At 44.4% G+C, this 27,601-nt stretch overlaps 2 protein-coding genes and 1 pseudogene across 2 annotated transcripts; 1 reads left to right on the plus strand and 2 right to left on the minus strand.

Annotated features, from left to right (window-relative positions):
* The first annotated feature begins 14,776 nt into the window (after window positions 1-14,776).
* On the plus strand, window positions 14,777-17,762 carry LOC149382120 (uncharacterized). The gene is made up of 4 exons (XM_089601457.1): window positions 14,777-15,290; window positions 15,381-16,429; window positions 16,525-16,600; window positions 16,678-17,762. The coding sequence occupies exons 1-4, from the start codon at window positions 14,777-14,779 to the stop codon at window positions 17,760-17,762; spliced, it is 2,724 nt and encodes a 907-aa protein (XP_089457583.1).
* An 846-nt stretch (window positions 17,763-18,608) lies between these two features.
* LOC149382121 (alpha carbonic anhydrase 7-like) lies at window positions 18,609-21,773 on the minus strand. The gene is made up of 6 exons (XM_089601753.1): window positions 21,555-21,773; window positions 21,248-21,465; window positions 20,096-20,311; window positions 19,821-20,000; window positions 18,936-18,989; window positions 18,609-18,784 (listed from the first exon to the last, which is right to left on the minus strand). The coding sequence occupies exons 1-6, from the start codon at window positions 21,646-21,648 to the stop codon at window positions 18,695-18,697; spliced, it is 852 nt and encodes a 283-aa protein (XP_089457879.1). The 5' UTR covers window positions 21,649-21,773; the 3' UTR covers window positions 18,609-18,694.
* Window positions 21,774-24,564: 2,791 nt separating this feature from the next.
* Window positions 24,565-25,821, minus strand: LOC149382122 (dof zinc finger protein DOF5.4-like; annotated as a pseudogene).
* Window positions 25,822-27,601: the final 1,780 nt, after the last annotated feature.

Below are 27,601 nucleotides of genomic sequence, written 5' to 3' on the forward strand. Positions count from 1 at the left end.
CTGTCCTTCCTTCGAGAGGGGGTTGTCACATTTCAGCGGCCACGGCTTCGATGGACGCGGGTGCGGAGCGTGGGGGTAAGTTTCTTGGCCCAGAACCCTGTGTGGATGAAAATTCGCGTGCTCACAGGTCGGATCGCGATGAAGCTCCTCGGGTTCCTCCTATCAAGTTGGTTTTGACGAATAAGGGGTCGGACCGGCCCGCTGCTAAGGTACGCGTGGATTCCTTGCGAGCGCCGGCTATCACGTCGGCCCCCCGCAAGGACCCTGACTATTGTCCTTCCCCCTCGAAGAAGAAGAAAAAGGAAACTCTGAAGGGCATGAGACACGGGCCGGGGGGAACGCTCGCGGGGAAGGCCGCGCCTGCTCTGAAGCGGGTCTGCCCTCGCCCTAGCGGTTCTTCGGCGAAGCCACACGACTTCTCTGGTCTAGACGTGCCGAGTTCCACTACCTCTGCCAAGGTTAGGAAACTTCGGGGCGAGCTCAACCTCTCGCCCGACGTAGGGCTTCGTATACCCCAGGAGGGGGAGATCCCGAGTTGCCCGCCGGCGGGCTTTACTGCCGTCCACCTCGACAGCTTACGGCATGGCATGGGTCTTCCTCTCCAGCCAGTTTTGCAGCGCCTCCTCGTCGCCCTAGGTTTGCACGCCTTGCAATTGAGCCCGGCTTGCTACCGTTATGTGGCGGCGTGCCATGTGGCATGGTTTAGGAAGTGCGGTCGCACCATGACGTTCGACGAGTTTCGCGCCCTGTTTACGTTCTATCATAACAGGGGCACGCCGGGCTTGTACTCTCCTCGTGATCGCTCCGCTGGTCCATTTCTGAAGGATCTTCCTTTGAAGATTTCTAAGGCATGGAAATCCGACTGGGCCTGGGCGCCTGACCAGTTGCTGGGAGCCGCACCTAGGCGGTTCGGCGTGATGAATGATTTTCCTCCGGGCGAGAGCACAAGCGACATCGTGGAGTTCGTCAAATACTTCGAGGGGTTGTGCGAGGGGGGTTACGAGGGTGCCGCGTGTCTCGGACCGGAGCGTTGGGCCAGTTCGGGATGGTTCCCGTTTCATGAGTCTGTCCCCATCGAAGCGTCGGTGGCCGACGACTCGTCGTCGTCGCTTGGGGGTTCCCCCATGCCCTCTGTGGTGTCGCCGGCCCGGACTTCTCCGATTCGTGTATCGTCGGGGGAGGACTCCCCTTTAGACTCGTCGGGGCCCTCCCCTTCGTCGCCTCCGCGCGTCCCCGCTCCCATGACGACTCTCTCCGATTCGTCGGCCACTTCGGAGTCGATGGAGGCGCGGGATGGTAGAAACGTGTTTTGTTAGCTCTTTAGACGAAATTTTTCCTTTCTCGCTTGTTTACGCTTCTCTGTCTTGCGTTTATTGTTGACGAAGTTTGTTTGTGTGGTATGCAGGCATGGCTCCCAGGGACCATCGTGAGAGGAGAAAGTTCACGTCCCTCCCGGACCCTCCCGCCGGTTCTCGTGCCGGGTCGGGCGCCTGCGACCCCGGCCTGGCATCTGCTTCTCGTGCTCCTAGTGAGAGGAGGAGGTTTACGCCTTCGCTGGACGTGCCCGCGGCTTTTCGACACATGTCAGGTGTCCAAGGCCCGGCCGCGACTCACGCCCGTGACGTCCGCGCTCCTCCCCGATCAGAGGGTGATGGGGGTTCAGGGCACCCTGGCTCTGGTGCCGACTCGCCGCCGGCGAAGAGGCTGCGCGGTCCTACCCGTCCGACTCTCACCGAGCTTGTGGACGATCTCGGTGAACGCTGCGTTACCGATCTAAAAGCGACTAGGGTTCGAGAGCTCAAGTCGGTGATTGAGAAATGCGAACTCGATTCCATGGATCATGCGGTGACTCTTTCTCGCACGGTGAGTCTTTTTTCCTTTTCCCATTTGCTTCGCAATACTTTGCTTATTCTCGTATTTCGTACCTTGCGTCATTCCGCAGCTCTTTATCGCGAATACTTATAACGCCAAGCTGCTCCGCTCCGCTCGCGATCTCGTTAGACAGATGGGAGATGACAAGACAGAAGTTGCCATGGAGAGGAATTCCCTTCGCGAGGAGGTGGGTCGGCTGAAGCTTGAGGTCCAAGCTGCGCGGGATATAGGATTCAAGGAGGGTCAGGAGGCTTCTTGTCTTGAAGTGGAGCGGCTGAAGAAAGAACTAGGCGAGCGCACCTCGGAGCTGAGGGCGCTAATGTTGACATCTGATGAGCGGGCCGTCGAAGTGGCTGATGCCCGTCACAAGATTTCTGACTTCGAGGGGCAGGTGGCATCCCTCTGGGCCGAGGCGAGGATTAACGCTGAAAAGCTTGATTCCTTACGAGCTCAGCTTGGAGACAGTGAGAAGACGATCGCGTCTCTTCGTGGCAGCTTGGCGGACGCGACCGCGAACGTTACCCGGCTCGAGTGGTTGGCCGTGGAGACGTTGGAGGAGACCAACGCAGCGTGGAAGAAAGCTTCCGACGAGATGTTCTGGAAGGGAATCGTGTTTTGCCATCGTGGCTTCCTCCAAGAGAATGCGAGCTACCCGCTCACTTATGCGTTCCTTGACGTTGAGGGTGCTCCCGCGGAGTTTCGCGCGGCTCAGCCTGCAGTCGCCGTGCCTGACGCCGCGGTTGTTCCTCCCGATCCTCTTCGTACGGTACTCGAGGATTCGACCGAGCCGTCCACGGCCGCTACCGAGGGGGATCGTCAAGATGGTCCCTTCGAGGGCGAGGCCCAGGTGGACTTGGGGGACGGGCGCGACGGGGAGGACGGTCGAGACGGCGACTCCGGCGACGAAGACTGATGTGCTCTCGTGGCATTTAGGCTTATAGTTTTTGTGTTAGCTTTAGTTTTTGCTTGCGTTGATGTGGCGTTTATCTAACCTCCCTTGTTTGAGGGGTTTTTCTTTTGTACGGTGCGGTCCGTTGTGCACCTAATTGGCTTATGACTTTTGGGGCGGTGCGGTTGGTTGTGCACCTTGCTAGATACTTACCCGGACTCTCTTTTGTGGTGTCAAAATGGTGGAATGAGAGTGTTATCTTTTAGACTCGTGAAATATTCTTTTTTTTTTTGCTTCGTGCTTGTCGTATGGAAATGCTTTGAGCTTGCGCGGGGCTCCTGCTGCCTTTTCCCTTCTTGAGCCTTGAGCAGGCTTCGAGGTGGGTTGGGTTCTCGATGGCGCGAGTTCCCTTATCTTGGGCTTCACAAGATTCTTTGAGTTGTTTTTCTGGTCTCGGAGCAGTGAGTTCATTTTCTCCTTGGATCCTGTAAAGGCTTTAAGATTTGTCGGGGACTCGATGGCGCGAGCCCCCTCATTTCGGGTCGCACAGAACTCTTCGAGATACGCTCGGGGTTCCGTGGGCGCTTTGAGGTTGGTCGGGGACTTGATGGCGTAAGTCCCCTCATCTCGGGTCGCACGGGATTTTTGAGATGTGTTCGAGGTTTCGCCATTGCAAAACCCCATTTCTCGGATCCCGTGGACTCTTAAGGTCGGTCGGGGACTTGATGGCGCAAGTCCCCTCATCTCGGGTCGCACGAGATTTTTGAGATGAGTTCGGGGTTTCAAAGCTGTGAAATCCCATTTCTCGTATCCCATGGACGCTTTGAGGTTGGTCGGGAACTTGATGGCGCAAGTCCCCTCATCTCGGGTCGCACGGGATTTTTGAGATGTGTTCGAGGTTTCACCATTGCAAAACCCCATTTCTCGGATCCCGTGGACTCTTAAGGTCGGTCGGGGACTTGATGGCGCAAGTCCCCTCATCTCGGGTCGCACGAGACTTTTGAGATGAGTTCGGGGTTTCAAAGCTGTGAAATCCCATTTCTCGTATCCCATGGACGCTTTGAGGTTGGTCGGGAACTTGATGGCGCAAGTCCCCTCATTGTCATGCTTGCTATGCCTGTATTCCTGCATTTTCACATGTGTGCATATATATATATACATACATATATATGTATATATTTTTTTTTCTCGTCGTTGCGTCTTGCGTTTGTCTTACTCCATTAACCCCCCAGTTTTTATGCAATTTTGTTTAAATTGTATGAAAAGTTAGGAGTTAAAAATTGCAAACTGAACGCGAATTTCGACTTCATTCATTAATTGGGCGCATGGCCTGCTTTTGAGAAAATCAAAGTACATTTGGGCCAGTGGCCGCTTTTGGAAGAGTAAATTACACTTGGTCCGAAGGCCGCTTTTGGAAAGTAAATGTTAACTCTGGCTTCGTTGTTCCCCAGCCTTCGGGTTTCTCGACGTCGTTGCCTATTGATAGTACTGACGGAGGTGTTCCGCGTTCCAAGGGTGCCTGATCTCCGTGCCGTCCATCTCGTCGAGATAGTAGGTCCCATCGTGTATCACCTTCCGGACTCGGTACGGCCCTTCCCAGTTCGGCCCGAGCACTCCTGCTCCACGAACTTGGGTGTTCTGGAATACTTTCCTCAAGACGAGGCTTCCTTCGGCAAAACAGCGGGCCTTGATCTTCGAGTTGTAATGCTTCTCGACGATCCTCTTCTGCGCGGCCAGGCGGGTGAACGCTTCGGCTCTCTTCTCCTCGATCACATCGAGTTCCATCCGGAGGGCTTCATTGTTGCTCTCTTCGTCGAAGTTTTCTGTCCGGAATGACGGGGCTCCGATCTCGACGGGGATGACGGCTTCGACCCCATAGGTCAAGGAGAAAGGCGTCTCGCCGGTGGCGGTTCGCGTCGTTGTTCGGTAGGCCCAGAGGACGAGAGGGAGCTCGTCGGCCCACGCGCCTTTCTTCTCTTCCAGCTTTTTCTTCAAAGTTTCCTTGATTGTCTTGTTCACGGCCTCGACTTGACCGTTTGCTTGTGGGTGGCGCGGCGACGAGAAGGTCTTGCTAATCTTCAACTGCTCGCATATCCTCCGGACCTTCGCGTTGTCGAACTGGCTGCCATTGTCAGTGACGATCGAGGCGGGGATGCCATGGCGGCATATGATCGATTTCCACATGAAATTGGTAGTGTTCGCTTCTGTTATTGTAGCCAGGGGTTCCGCCTCCACCCACTTGGTGAAGTAGTCGATGGCGACTATTGCCCAAACTCGCTGGCCCGACGCCATTGGGAGTTTCCCGATGAGGTCTACTCCCCATTTCGCGAACGGTCGTGCCACGATGATCGGACACAGCGGAGCCGGGGCCTGTCTTGGGACATGCGAGAACCTCTGACACTTATCGCATTTTCGCGCAAAGTCAAACGCGTCTTTCTTCATCGTTGGCCAGAAGTAACCCTGCTTGAGCGTCTTCAGGGTCAAGGACTGGCCCGCGGAGTGATTCCCGCAAATTCCTTCGTGGATCTCCCTCAAGACGTAGTCAGCTTCGGCGTTGTCTAGGCATCGAAGGAGCGGCTGCGAATACCCTCTTTTGTACAGCGTGGATCCTCGCAAGACGTATTTATGCGCGTGGTACTTCACCCTCTTGGCTTCGGCTTGATCAGCGGGGAGGATATTGTCGCGGAGGTACCTGATGATCGGAGTCATCCAGTTCGTCTGGGGTTCTTCGTCGATTAGATTCACCTCCTCCTTGTTGATGGACGGAAGCTTCAAAGTTTCGACGGGCACCTTACCTAGCTCTTCGTCGTCACCGCCTGAAGCCATTCGAGCCAAGGCGTCGGCCTCGGCGTTCGAGCCTCTGGGGACCTGCACAATCTCGTACCAAGAGATTGACTGCAGTCGGAGCCTGGTTTCCTCCAGGTACGCCGCCATGTTTTCCTCCTTGGCTTGGTATTCTCCATTTACTTGGTTGACGATGAGGAGCGAGTCGCAGTGGATCTTGAGATTTTCAGCCCCGAGCTTCCTAGCCAAGTCGAGTCCGGCCAGGAGGGCCTCGTATTCGGCCTCATTATTCGAAGCTTTGAACTGGAAATGAATGGCGTACTTGAGCTTTTCCCCATCTGGATTGACGAAGACGATTCCTGCCCCTGATCCGCGGACGTTAGACGCTCCGTCCACGTGCAGACTCCAGACTGGTCCGTCGGGGGCGGCCTTCCTCTTCTTGCTTGCTTCCTTGTCTTCTGTGACCTCTTTGCCCTGCTTGTCTTCCTCATCCTGGTATAGGTTCACATCGTAGGTAAACTCGGCGATAAAGTCAGCGACAGCTTGTCCCTTGATCGCCGTTCTTGGCTGGAACTCCACCCCGTATTCACCTAGTTCCTGGGACCAGATGGCCATTCTTGTCGAAGTGCCCTTTTGCAGAGCTTTCTTGATTGGGTACTCGGTCCTTACTATAACTTGATGTGCTTGAAAATACGGCCGGAGCTTCCTCGCGGACATTGCCAGAGCGAGTGACAGCTTCTCTATCTCCGGGTATCGCGTTTCAGCGTCTAAAAGCGCTTTGCTTACGTAATACACGGGCCATTGTATCTTCTCTTCTTCTCGGACGAGGACCGCGCTGACCGCCCTCGTTGACACAGAGAGGTACAGGTAGAGGGTCTCGCCGTCTCTGGGTTTCGCTAGGAGTGGTGGCGTGGCGAAGTATGTCTTCAAGTCCTGGAATGCGGTTTCGCACTCGTCGGTCCACTTAAAGTCGGCTCCTCCTTTGATGGCTTGGAAGAAAGGCTGGCATCGGTCGGTGGCCTTGGAGACGAACCGACTTAGCGCTGCCACGCGCCCAGTGAGGCTTTGGACTTCCTTTGCCTTGGTTGGGGACCTCATATCCAGGAGTGCCTGTATCTTCTCGGGATTGGCTTCGATGCCCCGCTGGTTGACGATAAATCCCAGGAATTTCCCTGATTCTACGCCGAACGCGCACTTGTTTGGGTTCAGCTTCATCCTGTATTTTCGGAGAAGGGCGAAGGTCTCCTCCAGGTCTTTGACGTGGTCTGGCGCCTTGAGGCTCTTGACGAGCATGTCGTCGACATAGACCTCCATCGTCTTCCCGATTTGCTTGGCGAACATTTGGTTCACCAAGCGCTGATAAGTGGCTCCGGCGTTCTTTAGTCCGAACGGCATCACCTGGTAACAGAATAGGCCTCGATCGGTAGTGAAAGTGGTCTTCAGCTCGTCCGGTCCGTACATTCTGATCTGATTGTACCCCGAGTATGCGTCCATGAAACTCATGAGCTCGTGTCCTGTGGTGGAGTCGACCAGCTGGTCAATTCTCGGCAGGGGAAAACAGTCTTTCGGGCACGCCTTGTTGAGATCGGTGTAGTCGATGCAGATTCGCCATTTCCCGTTCGACTTCTTCACCATGTCTACATTGGAGATCCAGCTCGGGAATTTAACCTCGCGGACGAACTTGGCGGTGATTAACTTATCCACTTCCTCGCTAATCGCGAGGTATCTTTCCGGGTTGAATGACCTCCTCTTCTGGATTTTCCCTTTCTCTCCGGGGAGCACGTTGAGCCGATGAGAGATGATCTCCGGGTCGATCCCCGGCATGTCCGCGTGCGTCCATGCGAAAACGTCTTTGTGCTCTCGGAGGAATGTTCCGAGTTGGTTTTTTATCTCGGCCGGCAGGCGCGCTCCGATCATGACGACCTGTTCGGGGTTGGCGTTGTCGAGTATCACGGGCACAAGATCGCTAGATGCCTCTACTTTCTTGGTGTCAGCTTCCTCCCGTGGGTCTAGGTCCTCGAGTGCTCGCGCCTTGCTGATCTCGCCTGGGAGGTCGTCTCCGACCTGATATATGACCCCTACCATGGCGTCGTCTTTTCTGATGCGGGATCCCTGGACGTGGCATGCCCTGGAATCGGCTTGGCTTCCCCGCATCACTCCTACCCCTTTCGGTGTCGGGAATTTCATGAGGAGGTGGTATGTCGAGGTGACTGCGCGGAGCCTGTTGAGCGTCGGTCGCCCTATGATGACATTGTGAGCGGAAGGCCGATCCACAATTAGGAAGTCCACCAGGCGCGTGACCTGGGCTCCCCCCTCCTGTCCAAATGTGACTGGGAGGCTTATGGAACCTTCCGTGTAAACGCACTCTCCCGCAAATCCGAAGAGCGGGGTCTTGACTGGGGTTGGGCGAACTTCGCCAAGGTCCATCCGGTCGAGGGCAGCCTTGAACAGGATGTCGGCCGAGCTCCCGTTGTCAATGAGAATCCTCTTCACCATATTGTTCGCTATCTGTGCTTTGACAACGATGGCGTCATTGTGCGGGTGCATCACCTGGCGGGCTTCCTCTTCGGTGAAGTGGATCGTTTCGTACGGTGTGGCCGGGCACGTGTTCTGGGTGAGATTGATATGGTGGGAGGGGCCCTCTCCGGCCGCCGCCCGCGCATAGTTTTTCCGCTCGTGCGCAGTATCTCCCGTTTCTGGCCCTCCGAAGATAGTGGTCACCAGGTTGAGTGGGGCGTTGGTCACGTTGCCTCGGGCGTCGTTGCTATTACTCCCGCTCGCGACGACCTCTTTCCCACGATCTTGCCGCCTGTCACTCTGGGGGACCTGTCTCCTCGGCGCGGGGTCCGGATTGGCAACCATGGCCATCACGAACTCCTTCAGCTCGCCATTCTGGATGTGACTTTCGATCTGCCTCCTGAGTTGGATGCATTCGGCGGTGAGGTGACCGTGGTCCTTGTGGAAGTGGCAATACTTATTCTTGTTGCGCTTCGACGGATCCTTCGCCAAGGGTCGAGGTTCTGTGAACATGTCCCCGTGCAAGGCCAGAATTCGATCCGGCGTAGTCTTGAGTGGTGTGAAGTCGGCGTTCCTCTGAAATTTCTCGACTAGTAGGGGTCTCTGTCTCGACGGGGGTCGGACGTTCGAGATCGCGACATTGGCGCCCCGGCTCTTCTTTCTTCGCTGGTCGTCGTCGACCTCGTCCTCGTCCCTGCGCCGGCTACCCCTCTCGCGGATTCTCCGACTCTCGTATTACTCCTCGACAGAGATGTGCTGGGTTGCTTGAGAGATGAGTTCCGTCATCGTGACGGGCCGCTGCTTCACCAGTGCTGTCAAAAGGTCACCTGCCCGTAGGCCGTCGATGAAGGCGTAGACAGCGTCGCTGTCCTCGTAGTCGTCCACCTTGTTGGATTCCTCGATGAACCGGTTAAGGTAGTGTTGGAGCGTCTCGGACCCGCCCTGCTTGATCGTCAGGAGGTAAGATTTCTCCTTCCTCCGGACTCGTGAGGCCGAGAAGCGAGTGAGGAATCTCTCTTGGAGGTCTTCAAATGACTGGACGGTCCCTCGCCCAAGTCTCTGAAACCACTCGAACGCGGTACCGGTGAGGGTCAGGCAGAATGCCTGACACATTGTCGACGGGGATTGTCCCGCCATCCTCATATTAGTCTGGTACTGGTGGATGTGGTAAAGGGGATCTGTGCTTCCGTCGTAGAGCGGCATGGTGGGCGGGCGGAAGCTCCCCCCGGTGTCATCAGCGAGCACGTGTGCCGCGAATGGCGAAGCTACGCCCTCGATCATGCTTCTTACCAGGGGAGTTCTTGTCTGTGCCGCCCGCAGCTCTCGGACTTCCTCTCTTAGCACGTTGACCATGTTGGTCAACTCGTCGTTCCCGGCCTGCGTGGCGGCCGGCGCGAACCTGGTGGTGCGCCCTCTCTCGTTCGATGCTTGGGTGGCGTGCGGTGCGGGAGGCGTCGGAGTTGTCGTGGCCGGTGGAACAACCTCACGCGGCTCATGGGTCTCCGGGACAGGCTGGTGCCTAGGGATCTCCCATCTAGCGTTGAGGTGGCGCCTCAAGTCCACGTTTGGCTCTAGGCGCCCCGGCGACCTGGCGCGTCGCGGCGGTGAAAACCTCCTCGCGTCCCCGCTGTCGGCGACCTCCTCCCCCAGTCCTAGACGTTCGAAGGCGGACCTTCGCGACTCGGTTCCTGCTCCGGCTGTGGAGCGGGACGCCTGGGGTAAAGGGGCGTGAGGCTGCGCTCGCGGGTCCCTTCGCCCTTCGTCGCGACGAGTCTCCGAGCGCCGCGGTACCTGTTCGTGGGCCGTCCGTTCTTCTCGGTGGTTGTGTCCGATGTCCCGTATGCTCGGGTCGGGCACGTCTTCCTGGCCGCCTTCGTCGTGACTCCCCGAGTAGACATCTCGCACCTGTCCGCTTCTCTCCTGGGCGTGACGCCTCATGGCTCGCTCCTCCCTGTCTCTCGCGAATTCACCTGCCAGCAAGAATAGACTGTTCTCGAGGCGTTCCATCCGGTCGTCTCGCTCGATGAATACCGATCCGGCGGGATTCGCCGCGTTGGTAGTATTCGGGTCGGCCGTCGGCGCCGCGCCCGTCGATGGACTTGCGCCCGCCGGGGGGGCTTCCTGGACGTGTCCCTGCCTTGCCTGTGTCCGTGCTCGCGTGTGGAGCGCCACACTCTCCGCTCGCCGGGGAGCGCCGCTCTCGGAGACGGCCGCGCGGTTCGACATGGTGACTTCTTGTTGTAGTGGGAGTTCCCTGGAACCTAAGAAATGAGTGTTTTTGCTGGTGGAGAGCCCGTACGTGGTTGTTCTCGGGATCCCCTCCTTCTAGCGCCAAAATGTTAAGCCGTTTTTTGGATTAACACTTACGGACACGTGACGTGAGCGGACTTGGTCACGTGTCTTCGAACCTGTGAGGTTTCTTATGGGATATTCCTCTTATCAAGTGAAGAACTTGAGAATTGGTTTCTCAAGATCTTGGACACTCTTGTAGAGGGAATATAATTTGGCTTGGAGCCTTGGGTTTAGAGAGAGAGTAAGCTTATCTTCTCCCACTCTAGAGAGAATGGAAGTAGATTGTTCCTCTATTTTGTGTGAAAAAGAATGTATGAAGTGGCTTTGATCCTCTTTGTTCTTGATTTCGGTCTCAAATGTGTTTTTAGAGAGAGAAATAGCTGAGTAGAGAATTTGGTATAATCTCGTTAGAGAGAGAAAAAGCCAGCCCTTGATAAGTGTTTCTCTTAGGTATTTATAGTGGGGCGGCGAGATTTAGGGTAGGAGTGAAGGGGTTCGGGCGAGGCCCACTTTCTGAAAAATGGAAAAGAGGGGGGTCGGGCGAGTCCCCTTTTGCGAAATGGAAAAGAGGGGGGTCGGGCGAGTCCCCTTTTGCGAAATGGAAAAGAGGGGGGTCGGGCGAGTCCCCCTTTGCGAAATGGAAAAGAGCGGGGTCGGGCGAGTCCCCCTTTGCGAAATGGAAAAGAGCGGGGTCGGGCGAGTCCCCCTTTGCGAAATGGAGAAGAGGGGGGGTCGGGCGAGTCCCCCTTTGCGAAATGGAGAAGAGGGGGGTCGGGCGAGTCCCCCTTTGCGAAATGGAGAAGAGGGGGGTCGGGCGAGGCCCCCTTTGCGAAGTGGAAAAGAGGGGGGGTCGGGCGAGGCCCCCTTTGCGAAGTGGAAAAGAGGGGGGGTCGGGCGAGGCCCCCCTTTGCGAAGTGGAAAAGAGGGGGGTCGGGCGAGTCCCCCTTTGCGAAATGGAAAAGAGGGGGGTCGGGCGAGGCCCCCTTTGCGAAGTGGAAAAGAGGGGGGTCGGGCGAGTCCCCCTTTGCGAAATGGGAAAGGGGGTCGGGCGAGACCCCCTTTGCGAAGTGGTGATGGGGGGTCGATCCGGCCTGGATACTTCGGGGTCGGTCCGGCCTGGGTATTTCGAGATCGACCGAGCCTGGGTACTTCGAGATTGGCCCAGCCTGGGTACTTCGACATCGATCCTGCCGTGTAGCTTCGGGATCGACCCAGCCTGGGTACTTCAAGATTGGTCCACCCTGAATGCTTCGGACGAGCCCCACTTGTCGAGACGGGAGCGGGGTGGTTCGAGCGAGCCGCTTGTCGGGATAGAAACGGATTGCTTCAAGCGAGCCCCGCTTGTTGAGATAAGAGCGGGTTGCTTCACGCCCTTTTGTCGGGTCTCCGATCTTCCCACCTGGTTCCTTGGGCCGGACTCGCCGTGCTTTCTGTGTTTTTGGGTTGGGCCTTAATGTTTTTCGGGTGAGGAAAAATCCCTCATAACAGTGACCATTTCCAAGCTCCGACCAAGCTCCATAGCAACAAGCTGTCTCCCACTTCCGCAACAAGCTCTGACCTTTCTCTTCCGATAAGTTTCTTTATTTAGTTCTCGTTCAAGTTGTTCAAATAGACCTAGGTTGTTGTGGAGAGGGAACATCAGATCGTTGTGTCAAACAGAAACCAAGGAATGTTTCATCTTCTGAAGAACGTGAAGAATAAGTTCAAAGGTCTTGCAAAGGAAATGAATTGGATATTCTATGCTGCAGCAAAGGCCTACACTTTTCTAGATTGGGAAACCTATATGGGTATGATTGGCGTAGAGGATCTAGGAGTCCGATATTACCTTCAGAACGACATAGACCATGCGAGTTGGGCTCGTTGTTTCTTCAGCGAAAATAGGTACTCGTTAATTACATCCAACAACATCGAGTCAATGTCATGAACGTCAAACCTGGAGAGCTCCCAATTGCAAAGTTATTTGATTTTCTCCTAGAGAGAATGACAAAATGGTTTTACGAACGTAATGCAAATGCGGCGACAATGTTGACGATCCTTTAAGTAGAAGCGAATAAAAAACTTGTCAGATACCATTCTAAATCTACTAGCATGGCGGTACGTCCTAAGCATTCAATTATTATTTTTTTGTAATTATTTGCATTATGTTTCAACTTTGCTGTGATATTACAGGATTTTGTGACAAAGATGTCACAAATTCACATGATTTCGCAAAAACAATCTCGTTATGAATCTTGTGCTTTCGTGACAATGGTTTCACGAATTCTTGTGAATTCAGTTTGTCTTAATTATTTTGTAACATGTGACAGGTGTATTCTAATGGGATGTGGAGTAGTTGTGTCCTCCATCAGTGTACGAGTTTTAGAAATAGAACATGCACCTGTCGTGCGTTTCAAATCATTCTTTGGCCCAAAGGACTATTCTATATGGGTTTCGCAACTTGGCTGTTGAGGATTACATTTTAAAGTATCATACCACACAATATTGAAAACAGTTATAAAAGTGTAACTCTTCCACACGACTGTGAAGAGACATCGACTTTTCCCGAGGAAGTCATACAAAGAATAGTCAATCCACCACATATTTCCGCTCGTGCTGCCGGCATATCAACAAAGAAAAGGATACCTTCTCATTGGGAAGGGAATGATGGCCAAAAGCATAAATGTAGACAATGCGGAGAAGTATGACATAATCGTGCAACATGTCACAATGCAATCCCGATCAGACACCTGTTTCATTTCGTAGTGAAGACTTGCAGACATATTGATTGAGATACTCTCTAAACCACTCGACCTTATCTATTAGATGAGATATTTTCTCATTCAATTAGAGGGACATTTTCTCAACTGAATATATTTTCTCACAAATTATCTCAATCTAAGCCGGATTAAGTGTAAATGGTGACCGAATGTGATCGTTGAGGTAGATGGCTTACAAGTCATTAATTCCGCCATTGTAGTGCGAGGCTTTCTGGTTTTTTGGCTTATTATTCAAGATTGTTAGATATTATTAAATTATTTATTGGTTTCTTGCTGTGTTTTAATAAAAGATCCCCAAATTATGCCCTCAAATTATTTCTTCCAAAGTTTGAGGAATTCACTTCAGCAAAATCTAATGAAATTCATTTTTTCCTTAATCCATAACATATCCCTACATAGACAATTTTTTGGGGCAATTGGATCAATAGCCTAATAATCCACCCTCATTTTAAAAGATAACCAAAATTTCATTTTATTAAAAAAAATAATCTATCAAGTCGAAGTAAATTAATTAAATGGTTATACTTTAGAAAATAGTCTTTCAGACCAAAGTAAATTAATTAATTTGATTAGGTTAATTAATTTACTTCGGCTTGATAGACAATTTTTCTAATAAAATTAAATTTAGATCCTTAAAAGAGGTAAAGATTGACTAGTTGCAACCAAGGTTTAAAATATCGCCGATATCTCGCGATATATCGGCGATATCTCGTTTTTTTGGAGGTCTCGGTAAAAAATCGTGAATAACCGTTATCGTTTTATATTTTATCGCCAAAATATCGTGATATCTCCTCGATTTTTCAAATTATCGCGATAAATTGGAGAGTATAAATAATGGAAATATCGCCCAAAATTTTGAAAAAATCGTCACTTTTTTATCGGCCAAAATCGTTACCCGAAGACCAGATTTTATGTGATATTGGCGATTCTCAGCGACCAAGCCCTATATCCGTCTAAAATCGTCCAGCGAAGAAGGAATGTTATAGCTTATCACCGATATCTCCGTCGATATCACTGGTGAGTGTATAACTGCCGGAAAATATGAAGAATTTTTTTTTAAGTTTTGTTTTTCGTTTTTAGATAGATTTAACTCAAGTTTTGTTGAAATTTTTTGCATATTTGAAATTAGTATATGAATATCTTTCAGATCCCCAACTTTTTTTTAAGTTCCGGCGAGTTTTTCATTTTTCCGGCGACCCGCCACCCAAATTGACGGCGGCCGGAGACTTTTCCGGCGATTTCAAAATTTCCAGAATCTTCAATTAAAAGAGGTTAGTGTAAAAATTATGTTAGTGTAGAATTTAGGACATTTCGACGTGTGAATTGGAATCTATGATTGTGGACGGGAATATGTGAATTTACGATATAAATTGTGAATATGTGAATTTTTATGTGACTTTAGAATATGTGAACAATATGTGAAATTGAAATTGTGAATATGGACGGGTCACGGGAGAATATGTGAATTTAGATTTTAGAATATGTTAATATGTGAATATGTGACATTGAAATTGTGAATATGGACGGGAGAATATGTGATTGTGATTGTGATATTGTGGTTGTGAATTTTTTATGTATAGAAATGACCGACGAAGGGGCAAGAAAGTATTGTACGCCCATCCAGGGGAGTTCGAACGGGTTCACATGCCACTTTTGTGGTTGACAAATGAAAGGTGGTGGGATTACTCGAATGAAATACCACTTGAGTGGTAACGACCCCAATAAAAATGCGAGAATATGTACTAAAGTTCCTCCCGAGGTTAAAAAAGAGATGCAAGAACTGCTTCTACAAACCTCCATGAAGAAGCAGAAGAAGAAGAAATCTGATATTAACGTCGGTCGAAGGTTGACACAAAATCTTGAAGATTCAGAAGAAGACGCCGAAGCGGAAAGAGAACTGTTCAGACAATTCAAAAAGAACCGTCAAGAAGAAGCCTCAGAAAGATTCGCCAGTGGATTTGAGGGTCCTGGGGGAGGCTCAGGGGCAGTGCCCCCCTCGGCCCCTTCTTTGTATCGATCAGAGAGTGCGAAGCAACAACGGATTCCAGAGATGGTGAATCCACGCAAGAAAAAATTTGTAGGTCGCCTAATTAGCAAGTTTTTCATCCACGCAAATATCGCGTTCAACAAAGTAACATCGCATCATTTCAAGAATATGATAGCTGGAGTCGCTGAAGCGGGTAAGACTACCATTCTTATAAATGCTTAATTATAAAATTAGTTATGTTGTAGCGAGCTTGAAAATAATCTTTTTTATTATCGCCGTACAGGTCCCGGTGTGCCTATACCCTCATCGTATGAGATATCCTCCGTGTACTTGCCGATGGAGGTTGAAGACTTCAAGAAGTACGTGGATGCACAACGACCCACGTGGGAACAATATGGCTGTACCATTATGTCCGACGGTTGGACTGGAACCACGAAGTTGAGTATTCTCAACGTAATGGTATACTCCGCTGGACGTACGGTATTCTTGAAGTCTATCGATGCGTCGAACAAGATCAAAGATTCTGCGTACATATTTGACGTGCTGAAAGACGTCATCGAAGATATCGGGGTGCACAACGTCGTGCAAGTTGTTACTGATAATGGCTCGGCTTATGTCAAAGCTGGGAAAGAGTTGATGAAGAAGTACCCAGTGTATTGGACGCCGTGCGCTGCACATTGCATCGACCTCATGTTCGAGGACATCGGGAAACGTCCTATTGTAGCGGGACCAGTTGCGAAAGCCCGTAACATTACAAAGTTCATTTACAACCACTTGAACGTGTTAGCGACGATGAGAGAATTCTGCCCGACTGAGCTTATTCGCCCTGGGAAGACACGATTCGCGACGAACTACTTGGCATGTAGGAGCATACGCAGCAACAAAGTCCAGCTGCGAAACATGTTCATATCAGAATCTTGGGAAGTATCGAAGCTCAAGAATTCTGCCACCGGTAGAGCTGTGGAGGAAACAGTCATGGATTCCTCATTTTGGACTTCCCTTGACATGGTTTGCTCCATCTACGAGCCGATGTACGCAGCTCTACGTGTCGTGGACACTGAAGTGGTTCCCACTCTCGGAATGATGTACAACGTGTTTGAGTCGATGGTTTCACGTCTGTCCGACCTTCAAGGCAAACAATGGGTGGTAGACATTGTGACTGAGCGGTGGAAGAAGCAGCTACATCATCCGTTACATGAAGCAGCTCATTGGCTAAATCCAAGGCTTCAATACAACCCCAATATTGAGATGCGTAGCGAATATATGCAAATGGTGACTAGAGTCTACGATAAGTTGCATCCACATGAAGACTACACCGATATTGGGAAAGAGGTCAGCAACTGCTTGTTTTTAATATCGACATTGATTACATGCATAATAATTTTAGGACGTACAAAATTGAAGTTCATGTACTGTTTTCGGTGTAGATGATTTATTTCCGTGATGCAAATGGTGGATTAGGAGAGCGAGCTGCCATAGCCGCAAGAGCAAACATGCCACCAGGTACGTTATTTTTTTTAGCTTTCATAATATGTATGAAGTTATTAATTACACGGTATAAGATTTAATTTCATTTGCAGCCGAATGGTGGAACGTTTTTGGGCATGAATGTCCGACATTGCGAAAGTTGGGAATGCGCCTCTTGTCCCAAACAGCATCATCATCCGCATGCGAACGGAATTGGAGTACGTTCGCATTGATCCACACGAAACAACGGAATAGGTTGGCTTACAAGCGCTTGGAGCAGCTTGTCTTTTGTAGCTACAACCAAAAGCTGCAACTAAGAGACATTGAAGCTGCGAATGACGGGGTTGATAGGCAAGATCCTTATGACATCCTCGAACGATCGATGGCGACGATCGGTGACGAAAACCTAGATGAGGAAATCCTCGATTGGATTCGACCAATCCACCTCGATGACGATACTGGTAATCCTAATCCCGAAGTAGCTACCGAGGCTCGAAATTTAGGTGTTGACGTCGACCGAGTTATGCGGGACGATGTTGGCCACGATGGCGGTAGTACTGGTGGTGGTAGTACTGGTGGTGGTAGTACTGCTGGTGGTAGTACTTATGGTGGTAGTACTCACGGGGGTAGTACTTATGGTGGTAGTTCACATGGCGGAGGTGTCGAATATGCTGGTGGTGGATATGGATTCGGTAGTGATTACGGGGGAAGTGATTACGGGGGTGGATATGGTCGGGGTGGTGTTGACCCAAGGGGCCAAGGAGATGGACATGACTTTGGTACTCAAGGTGATGTCGGCGGTTTTGGCCGACGAGGTGAAGATACTGGTCCAACTGACAGGTCAGATCAGCTATCCACATTTGATTATTTTTTTGGCACTCAGCCGGCTTATCCAGCTCCCATGTCTCGTGCGTCAACTACTGATATTGATCAAATTTCTTCTCAATTTGACTCAATGTCGGTCTCGGGATCTGAGGCTCAAGCTCAACCTCAATTCTCAACAACCAGAATGGAAAAAAAATATGCACAGTTTCCTGTCCTCAACTTATTCATCGGTCTGGATCAGTACAACTATGAAATGCACATCAAAACCTACCTCGACTATTATTCATCATACATGTCGTGGCCCGAATACTGTCAAGGTCAGATGGTGCAACCCCACACATTTCAACCTCCTCGACACTCAACCTACAACTGATTCGGACTTTCAAAGGTTGTAGTCTTCTACTCTTCTTTCGTTTTAAGCATGGTGGAACGGTTTCTTATGTTCTATAATGTCTACTCTGTGTTTAGTTTTTTATGTTCTATAATGTCTACTTTGTGTTTAGTTTTTTATGTCCTATAATGTCTACTTTGTGTTTAGTTTTTGTCATGAACTTTGTAGTATTTGATTTTGTATTTTCGTAATTTGAATTCCAAGACATACATATATTTAGTTGTTTAAAAATATTTATTTGTTATAGGATTTATGTCGATATATCCGTCGGTATCCGATATATCAACGATATATCACCGATATAATCGGTAGTCGGTATTTAAATTGTTATAGAATATCCGTCGATATATCCGTCGATACTCGATATATCCGTAAAATCAGAACCTCGGTATGGATATCGGTAACGATATTTTGAACCTTGGTTGCAACCAATATTTATAATTTTTTTTCTTTTTTATTATTTTTTCTCCCTTTTTTCGACTTTTTTTTTCCTCTCTCTCCAACTAATCTTATTATATAACGATGTATTTTCAACTTTTTTTTTTCCTAAAACTAGTCTGATTATATAACGACATATTTTCAACTTTCATGTACCATTGACACGTGGTAGCTTTACTGGGCGACACGTCACAGACGTGGCTTTTTTCCCTCTCTTTCCTATTACTACTAATTTTTATTTATATATATATATTAAAATAATAACATATAATTTGTACACACGTGAGACAAAATCCATCAACATTCAATAATAGTTGCACATACCAAAATGAATAGAAAACTTTCTTTAACAAAAAAAAAAAGGAAAAAAGAAAAGAAATAGAAACACACTTGATATTAAACACAATTGACTAATAAATGTTACTGAAAAAACTCACTCATGATACAATAAAGAATTGGCCGTGGATTTAAAATAATTATTGTTCTTTATTTTCTTCCTCTTCGCGCCATAGCTTCACCGATCGCCCATGTTTGTGTTGCAACGGTCTAGCATTAAGCTCCGAACCCTGCCAAAGTATGAAATCACACTATATTTACAAATAATAATATAGAGCTAGTGAATAGCAAAAACTACTTCATTAATTAGATGTTATAATAAATAAGCTTTAAATAATCGTTCTTGAAATTAATTGATTATATATCAATTGCTGAACTTACATCGCGAACAGCTAGGCGCAGCAAGTTCACTTGTTGTAGCGTGACGGTTTTTATCTGAACATGGAACGTGAATACATTAATCTCGTAAAAAATACGAGCTTCTTTTTTCTTTACTGCATGTATTTACATAATATCAAACTAGTGAACTTAATTAATTAAGAAGAAAATATTAGGGAAAATATCACATTTATACCCTGTGTTTTAGTAAAATGTCGAGTTTAACCCTCAGTTTTCAAAAATGTCGAGTTCATACCCTCTGTTTAACTAAAATGACGAAATTATACCCTGAAATGAATAACAGCGTCACAAATCTCCCTTTCATTGATATTAACTCTTATATAAGAAAAACCAAATCAAATCTAAATCAGTGCCCTAACTTCCAAATTCTCAATTTTGAAATAAAAAATAGCCTTAAATTGAAATTAAATAATAAAACTCATACCTCCTAAGAAATGACTTCATTCCGTGTTCGAATTGTAACTCTAAATTCTGGATTCTCTGTTCGAATATGCGATTTTGATGACTATCAACTATCGATGTTTACCCATTTGCCTCTTTCTGTGTTCTTCACGATTAAGAGAGTGTTGTTTATTTTTTAGTTTTTAAATAAATTACATATATGGCGCGAATGAATAAAGATAATTGGTGTTTATATATACATATTATAATCAACGTCAATGAAAAGTCAATAAAAAGAATATTCGTGACACTGTTGTCTATTTCAAGGTATAATTTCGTCATTTTAGTTAAACAGGGGGTATAATTTCGTCATTTTAGTTAAACAGAGGGTATGAACTCGACATTTTTGAAAACCGAGGGTTAAACTCGACATTTCACTAAAACACAGGGTATAAATGTGTTATTTTCCCAAAATATTATTATTACTTGTTGAACAACAATCCATAGAACATTTTGTGTGCAAGGCGGGACGGTGAGAGAGCCAACGTATCTATAGTATCTCCGACCGCGAATATTAATCCTCATTGGATCAACCACGCCGAGATTTGCCTGTTCTTGCCCGGTGATATTCGTCATATTAGCCATGACCTTTAAATGTGCCTCCACCTAATAATTAATTACAAATAATATATACACGTGATTATCCATAATATTTATTATTTTTTCTAACCTAATAACATTTTTTTTAAATTGATTTTTACCAAGGACAAAAATGAGTCGGGATGATTGCCGATGCGATACATGATTCCGATGACAATGATTTGTCCGGTGGGAGATTGGTGAACAATGTGGAGCTCTAAATCAAACTTCTTCCCGTTGATGGTGTGTTCGGAAGGTGAGTGCCAATGACATTGTTGAAGAAAGTATCGAGTTCCGTTTATTTCAAGATGTCCAGCTTCATTATAATTCCATCTCAACTATGGCCACTCAAATACATACACACACAAATTAAAAAGAAAATCGACAATTACAAGTAAATGAGAATATAAGGTGCTCCAAAGATCCTAATTCAATTATATTATGAGGTTGTTCTCACCATTTTGATGATATAGGTTGAAGTTTTAGGTTTTTTTTTTTTATTTATTGTTTTTAACTATAGGTTAATTTTAAATTGATTTAACCAAAATAGATAAAATTTAGATCATTTCTGTTTATAAAAAAAATTAGATAATCCAGAATTTACGGTTAAAGTTGACGGATGTTTAAGACTAACTTCTTTATAATTGGCGGGACTTAGAATATTTACCATTATGTTCTTGATCAATACTTTTGCTCAATGTTTTACGTGGCATTAATTTAGTAATGGTCTACATAAATGGAAAACATCAAGATAAAACCAAAATTTGATTTCACGTCATTAAACCGAAATTTTGATTCAGTAACCGGATCCAATTTAGCAAATTAGATCGATTTTTGGTTTGGTTTTACAAATTCGTTGGTCAGATTATTAGTTTGATTTTCGGTTTTAGATTTGTTCCAAAATCTAAATGACCAAAATTAAATTGAACCGATGCCAGCCTTATATATAGCAACGTAATCAAAATCAAATACATCGTTTTGGTCAAATTTTGTTCATATAGATCATATAATACGCATCATGAATCTATGTAATAAAGAAATGCTAGCACAAATATGTCCTGTTTATATTATAACGACATTTAAGAGATCATGAGCATAGTGTACCTATCTTTTCAAGAGCATGATATTAAAATTCAGATTAATTGGAGTTTTCAATGGAAACATTAATTTATAATAAAACTCTAGCAACAAAAAAAAGTGAAGAGTGTAACATATATATATATATATATATATATATATATATATATATATATATATATATTTATGTGTCTTACCATGATATCATGACCTCTATTCTTAAGAATGGCATTAGAAGGCCTGTACTTCCTGTTGAGTCTCTGCATCATTGAGATCACCTGAACCGTCCGATCGGAGAAATCGATCGGAGACTGCATCGAGCCGTTGTTGCACATGTTCCACTCGGGCCGGACCCGCCCCCACAGCCCCGGTCCCCTTGGGCTTAATTCCCCATAGTCGAAGTCCCTCTCATCTTCTGCTCAACACATTTATTCAATAATTATATTATACTACTATAGCTACAAAATAATAATAATAATAGTGACTTGGGTAATATTTTCTTACCAACTTCCTGAGATGTTGCGGGGCGTAAATGCAGGACAAGAAAAATGAAGAAACTACACCAAATGAATGTTAGCTTACTATAAAGCTTTTCCATGACTAGTATATTATTTTGTAATGATTATATCTTGGTGTAGCGTTTTGATGTGAGTGAGAAACTCGTTGAGATTTTAGATATATTGGATGCGAAAAATGCAACGAGAGAGAGAGAGAGAGAAAGAGAGAGAGAGAGAGAGAGAGAGAGAGAAAGAGACTTATGGGATTTTATATAAAACTTTAAGCTAGTAGTTGATTAGAAGTTGGTATTCTTATTTAATATAATCATGAAATGTACCTCCGGTCAAGAAATGACCAGACCAGACCCTAGAAACTTCTGAGGTTTGTATAGTTTTCGAATATTGTTATAATAAACGCAGTTTCACGATTTTTCAAACAATTTTTCGTTCTGTTTGTTGTACCAAATATTAATATAATTTGATAAGAAATCCCAATCAAAAACTTATTATGTAATTTATGAAAGGTTTAATTCAGTGGAGTATTTCCCCACCGTGCCAGTCGTTCGTTCATTGATGCAGTGCCTAGTGGAAGAATTGATGATCATTCATGACTGTACGTATTTAATTTAGCAAGTAAAACACATGCAAAGTGTAAATAAAGTTGATTCAACTGTATCTGTAAGGCATCGATTTGGAAGGAAAAAAAAAAAACCAATGAAGAGTACAAGAGCATTTTTTTTTTGCCAGACCTATTTCTGGTTTCTCAGATCGGACTAACTTCTTGTGCGTTTCTTTATGTCAAGCTATTGGAGAAATGGATGGAAGTACATAGAAAACGTACGTCCAATCGATGGAATTTCCACATGAAGAGTTATCCGTTGGGTTTTGTGAAGCCCAACTACTGTCTTTGCAGCCCAAGCCCGATTGAAGAATGACCACAATCTAGTAGCTTAGGCAAATAACAATGGAAAGGGAAAGTTATTATCACTGAACTATATCCTGTCAATACTTTTGGACCAAAATCTAATATGTCAAAATGAATAAAAAAGTATGAATTATTTATATTTGTTGATACAAAATTACCATCAATGAAATATCTTTTTATTTTTCTTTTATATTTCATCTAGTTTATTTACGTGGTCGTCAATAATCTATCTGATTTATTGATATTACGATTTTTTTTTTGAAAAATCCAAAATCAATCTCGTTTCGAACCTCTCTCTATTTATCGGTGAGAATTTATATTTATTGGTCATGACTTTAATTTTAGGGTTTGGGTTTTAATGTTTCTTTGCCATTTTTGGTGGATATGAAAAAAAAAATGAAGATAAAAATAAGAAGAAGAATCGGCGTGGAGACGAAAAGAAAGAGAGAGAGCGATTTTATATCTATATCAACGTGCTTCATGATTTCACTACCTCCAAAACCTCGTATATACTTAATATTTTGAAAAATCAAAAGAAAAAAAAAATGATTTGAAGAATCTGAAAATTCGTTTGAAGATTTATTGACACACAATAAATTAAGCTATCTAATAAAAATTCCATCAATTCGGTTTGTGGCACTATCGTTGGGTAATTTTCTGTCTTATACACAATAAATCAATAAAATACGCTATCTATTTAAGATTTGGGAAAGCCATCAATTAATCGTTGTTCAACAGGTACAAAAGTTAATAGATTCATTTCGTTGTAGGTTTTGTCTATTTTGTTCACGACGTGTCATTATTGCTTTTTTTTTTTATTATTATTATTAAATTATGTTCGTTATTCATAGACCTATGTGTATTTTTTTTCCCACCCGTCACTCAACATAATATTGGTGTTCAAAGTTTATATACAACTAATTATATATATATATATATATATATATATATATATATATATATATATATAAAAGGGCCGACTAAACAACTAACCAAAACAACACCCCTACTTTAAAATTATAGCCAAACTATTAACATATTTAGGAAAATAACCAATTTATCATAACAACATTCTAATATTCCAATAATACCCTTAGGTTGATATTATTAACTATCATAGTAAATAATATCATTCATAACAAAAAATATTAGTAAAATCTAATTAACAATAACAAAAACTACAGTAAATCTTATTTGTCGTAACAAGAATAACAGTAAATCTTATTTACTATAACAAGAACAATAGTAAATATTATTTACCGTAACAAGAAAACAACAAATCTTATTTGAATAACAGTAAATCTTATTTACCGTAACAAGAACAATAGTAAATATTTATTTACCGTAACAAGAAAACAACAAATCTTATTTATCGTAACAAGAATAATAGTAAATCTTATTTACCGTAACAAGAACAATAGTAAATATTATTTACCGTAACAAGAAAAACAACAAATCTTATTTACCGTAACAAGAATAACAGTATATCTTATTTATCGTAACAAGAACAATAGTAAATCTTATTTACCGCAACAAGAACAATAGTAAATCTTATTTACCGTAACAAGAACAATAGTAAATATTATTTACCGTAACAAGAACAATAGTAAATCTTATTTACCGTAACAAGAACAATAATAAATCTTATTTACCGTAACAAGAACAATATAGTAAATCTTATTTACCATTGAGTAAATCATTCGTTTCTATGGTAAATATAATAGTAAATCTGATTTACTACATATTTGTTAGACAATTCCAGGACAAACACTTTCAATAGAATTGCTAACACATTTTCTAGTTAATTTAATAGTAAATCCGAATAAATCATATTAACCATTGAGTAAATCATTCGTTTATATGGTAAATATACCAGTAAATCCGATTTACTACATATTCCGAAGATTGACTCACGCTTGAATTTTTATATATAAATATATTTTTGGAAATTTAATACAAAGTAAAAGTCATATTCATAATAGAGAAAATAATTTCGAAAAAAAAAACTCTCTAATACCATTTTTTGTAGTTGTTGAGTTTGGTTCGTGTTGTTTCTGAGAATTTGAGAGTTTTCTTCTCAGTTTTTTTTTCCTTATAAAAAATAGTAAAACAACGAAAAAGTAAAAGAGATTTTACGAAGATATAGATTAGCATTATCTTGATCGTTCCATTGGTTCTGGCTCCAGTACTGTTGATCAACGTTATTCGTGAGATCAAACAGTCATTGATCTTTGCACTGTTGCCAATTGCCCAGCGATCCGAACCCTCCGCCGTTGGATCTCTCTTGCTGCAACACCGATAGATCAACCTGAGCCGTCTGATCGATCATCAAACTCTCATGAGCCTTGAGCTGATCGTTTTCACGACCCGGATTAACGTCCTTCTGGCATATTCCACGATTGGCTGATCAGACTGGTTGAGCCTGAACTGCGAGATCGAGCCGAACTCGAACGGCAATGCCGATCCGACTCCGCCGCCGGAATTCGCCGCCATGAGGTTCGCGAGGCTCCCGATCTCCGAGAAGAGTCCGCAGTCGGAGGAGCCTCCTTCGAGAACCGAATTCGCCGCCGCGGCGGGAGGCTCGGCGAGTTTCGGCTCGGGATTCTACGGCGGCGCCGACGCGGCCTCGGCGGTGGTGGTTGTTGCCGTGAGGCTGGAGCTCTCGCTGCTGGAGTGAGAGTTCGTCGTCGTCTTCATCCTCTCCTCCTCCGCCGGCGCCGCCGCGGAATTCGCCTTCTGTTTGGATCGCTTGGTTTTCCGGCATCCGCCACCGACAGGGACGTTGCGGAGGACGCCGCCTTTGGTCCAGTATCTCCGGCAGCTCTTGCAGAAGTGACGTGGCTGAGAGAGGTTGTAGTTGTTGTAGTAGCAGAACTTCGTGTTCGCTGAAGGTGTCTGTGAACTTTCCTTCGCGAAGATGGGTATCGAAGATTTGGACAAAATGGATACGGTTATGCAGGGATGAGGGTATTTTTGGTAACCTAATTTTACTTTGGCTATTCTTTTAAATAAGTTAATAGATTGACTATAATTTTAAACTACCCCTTATAAACAGTTGTTAACAAATCTCTCTCTATATATATATAATATCTGTCTAGTTAATATAATTTTCGGCCCCATTGGTAACTTCGTCGCCAAACATTTTTTGTAAAATAAAAATCATGAGCATGGTAATTTAAAATAAAATCAAGTGCTGGCCTGGTTCTAAGTCCCATATATATACAATAGACTCGTGTGTCGTCTAAATAATTGGTTACCGTAGATGATCCTTCGGAGCTGGCAGATAGACTACGGGCCATAAAAAAAAACCACATAGAACCAGCAGTGTGAAGTGTGTGTATTTTCCCATTGCAAATCAATGGGCGTAAGAAGATAATGGTCGTATTGGAATCATAAGTGTCCCCTTTAGATTCGATTTGATCAACTGAGATAAAATTGGTTTTAGAAATTACAAAGTAACAATCATTACTTAAGCATGCCAAGCCTCAAAAAGCACGGCCAAAATATACGAAGTGTCACATTCATTATCAAGCCACTTCGCAAATCACCTGCCTTGTGGATAAACTTTTGGCTTCACATTATATTGCTCTTATCTATACATATTTGAGTATGACATATCTTTGTATATCAATACGCTACGCAGGATGCTTGATTGGTTAATCATATGTGAACTGTTTGTTTATTTGTTTGGTAATCTAGCCACTAAGTCAATTTCAAATATAATTTTAAGAATGTAGTCAAAATTCGATAAATTTTATAATCTAGCCATTTATAGACATAAATAGTTAGAAAAGATCGGAAATACTCTTACGTAACATAAATCATATAAATCAATTATTAGTCAATGTTTCAGTCAGATAAAATTTATCGTGTGTAAAATAAACGGAAATTAACTGAAATTAACTCATGAAAACTTGATATCGCAACTAATTAGACTACAAAAAATAAAGAAAATACTATGGAATACAAAGGATCAAGTTAACATGTATTAAAGCTACATTATTTGTCTGCTATCAAAACGAAAATTTAAAAGGCAATTCATTATTAAAATTAATACAAAAATATAATAGGTAACCGTGCAAAAATAACCACACACTCTCTCTTTCTTCTCAGTTACTGAAAGTTTATCTTTTAACGTTTGATATCGCGTGTAGAATAAACGGGAATTAACTGAAATTAACAAAAAAAAATTTGATATCACAACTAATTAGACGACAAAAAAAAATATTATATAATAAATCAAGTTAACGTGTATTAAAACTGAATTATTTGGCTGCGATCAAAATGTTGACTATATGTTTATATTAAGCCGATTTTAATAAAAATTAATGTAATAATTTGTTGAATGACTAATAAAGTTACATCATTATTTGTAACTATATTTAAATTTAAATAAAACGTTGATCAGATTGCAATATCAAGGTTTCAAATGAGATAATTCATGTAATTTTTCTTATTTAGGATTTGTTAGAATACCCTTATGTAAAGAAGCTCATTCTAATATAAATTAATATGCTTTAGAGCACGTATATTTTACTTATTTCTGCCAACCCTCATGTAGCAACACTGCCAACAAATTCTTATGTCATTGCACAATTGGATATATGTTTTCTTTGAGAAGAGTACCCCGACAATTTTTCTGTGGGTCCGTATTAGTAGAAAAATATTAATGATCGTATTGGTGAGTTTTTTTTTTTTTTTTGCTCAAAACGGATTGGTGAGTTTTAAAAGGTGGATTTCACTTTTATATATCTCGGGTAAAGAAGAGAAAGAGGAAGACAATTGAAAAGCATTTATATACTATATATTAGCATTAGGTACTGAATGGAATACTAAAAGAAGTCTCATTTTTTCTACGCTTTAATTAACAAAAAAATGTAATTTTTTTTATTCTAACGTTGTGTGTGTGTGTGTGTGTGTGTCTGTGAGATAATGAAAGGTTTTAAGGAGATGAATTTTCGTAAGAACAAGGAATATATTGTGTCTGATCTCAGTGAAAGATTCAATACAAAAATAAAATAAAACAAAAACAATAATCATCACGTTATGTTTTCCGAATCTGATCTTAATTAAGACTGTGGCAACAAATCTTAAAAAGACGAATTAAGAAAAGTTGAATGAGGACCGTG

This window comes from Urtica dioica, chromosome 11 (assembly GCF_054948205.1).
Source record: "Urtica dioica subsp. dioica isolate 48M chromosome 11, U.dioica_male_clone48M_v1_H2, whole genome shotgun sequence".
NCBI classification, from domain to species: Eukaryota; Viridiplantae; Streptophyta; class Magnoliopsida; order Rosales; family Urticaceae; genus Urtica; species Urtica dioica.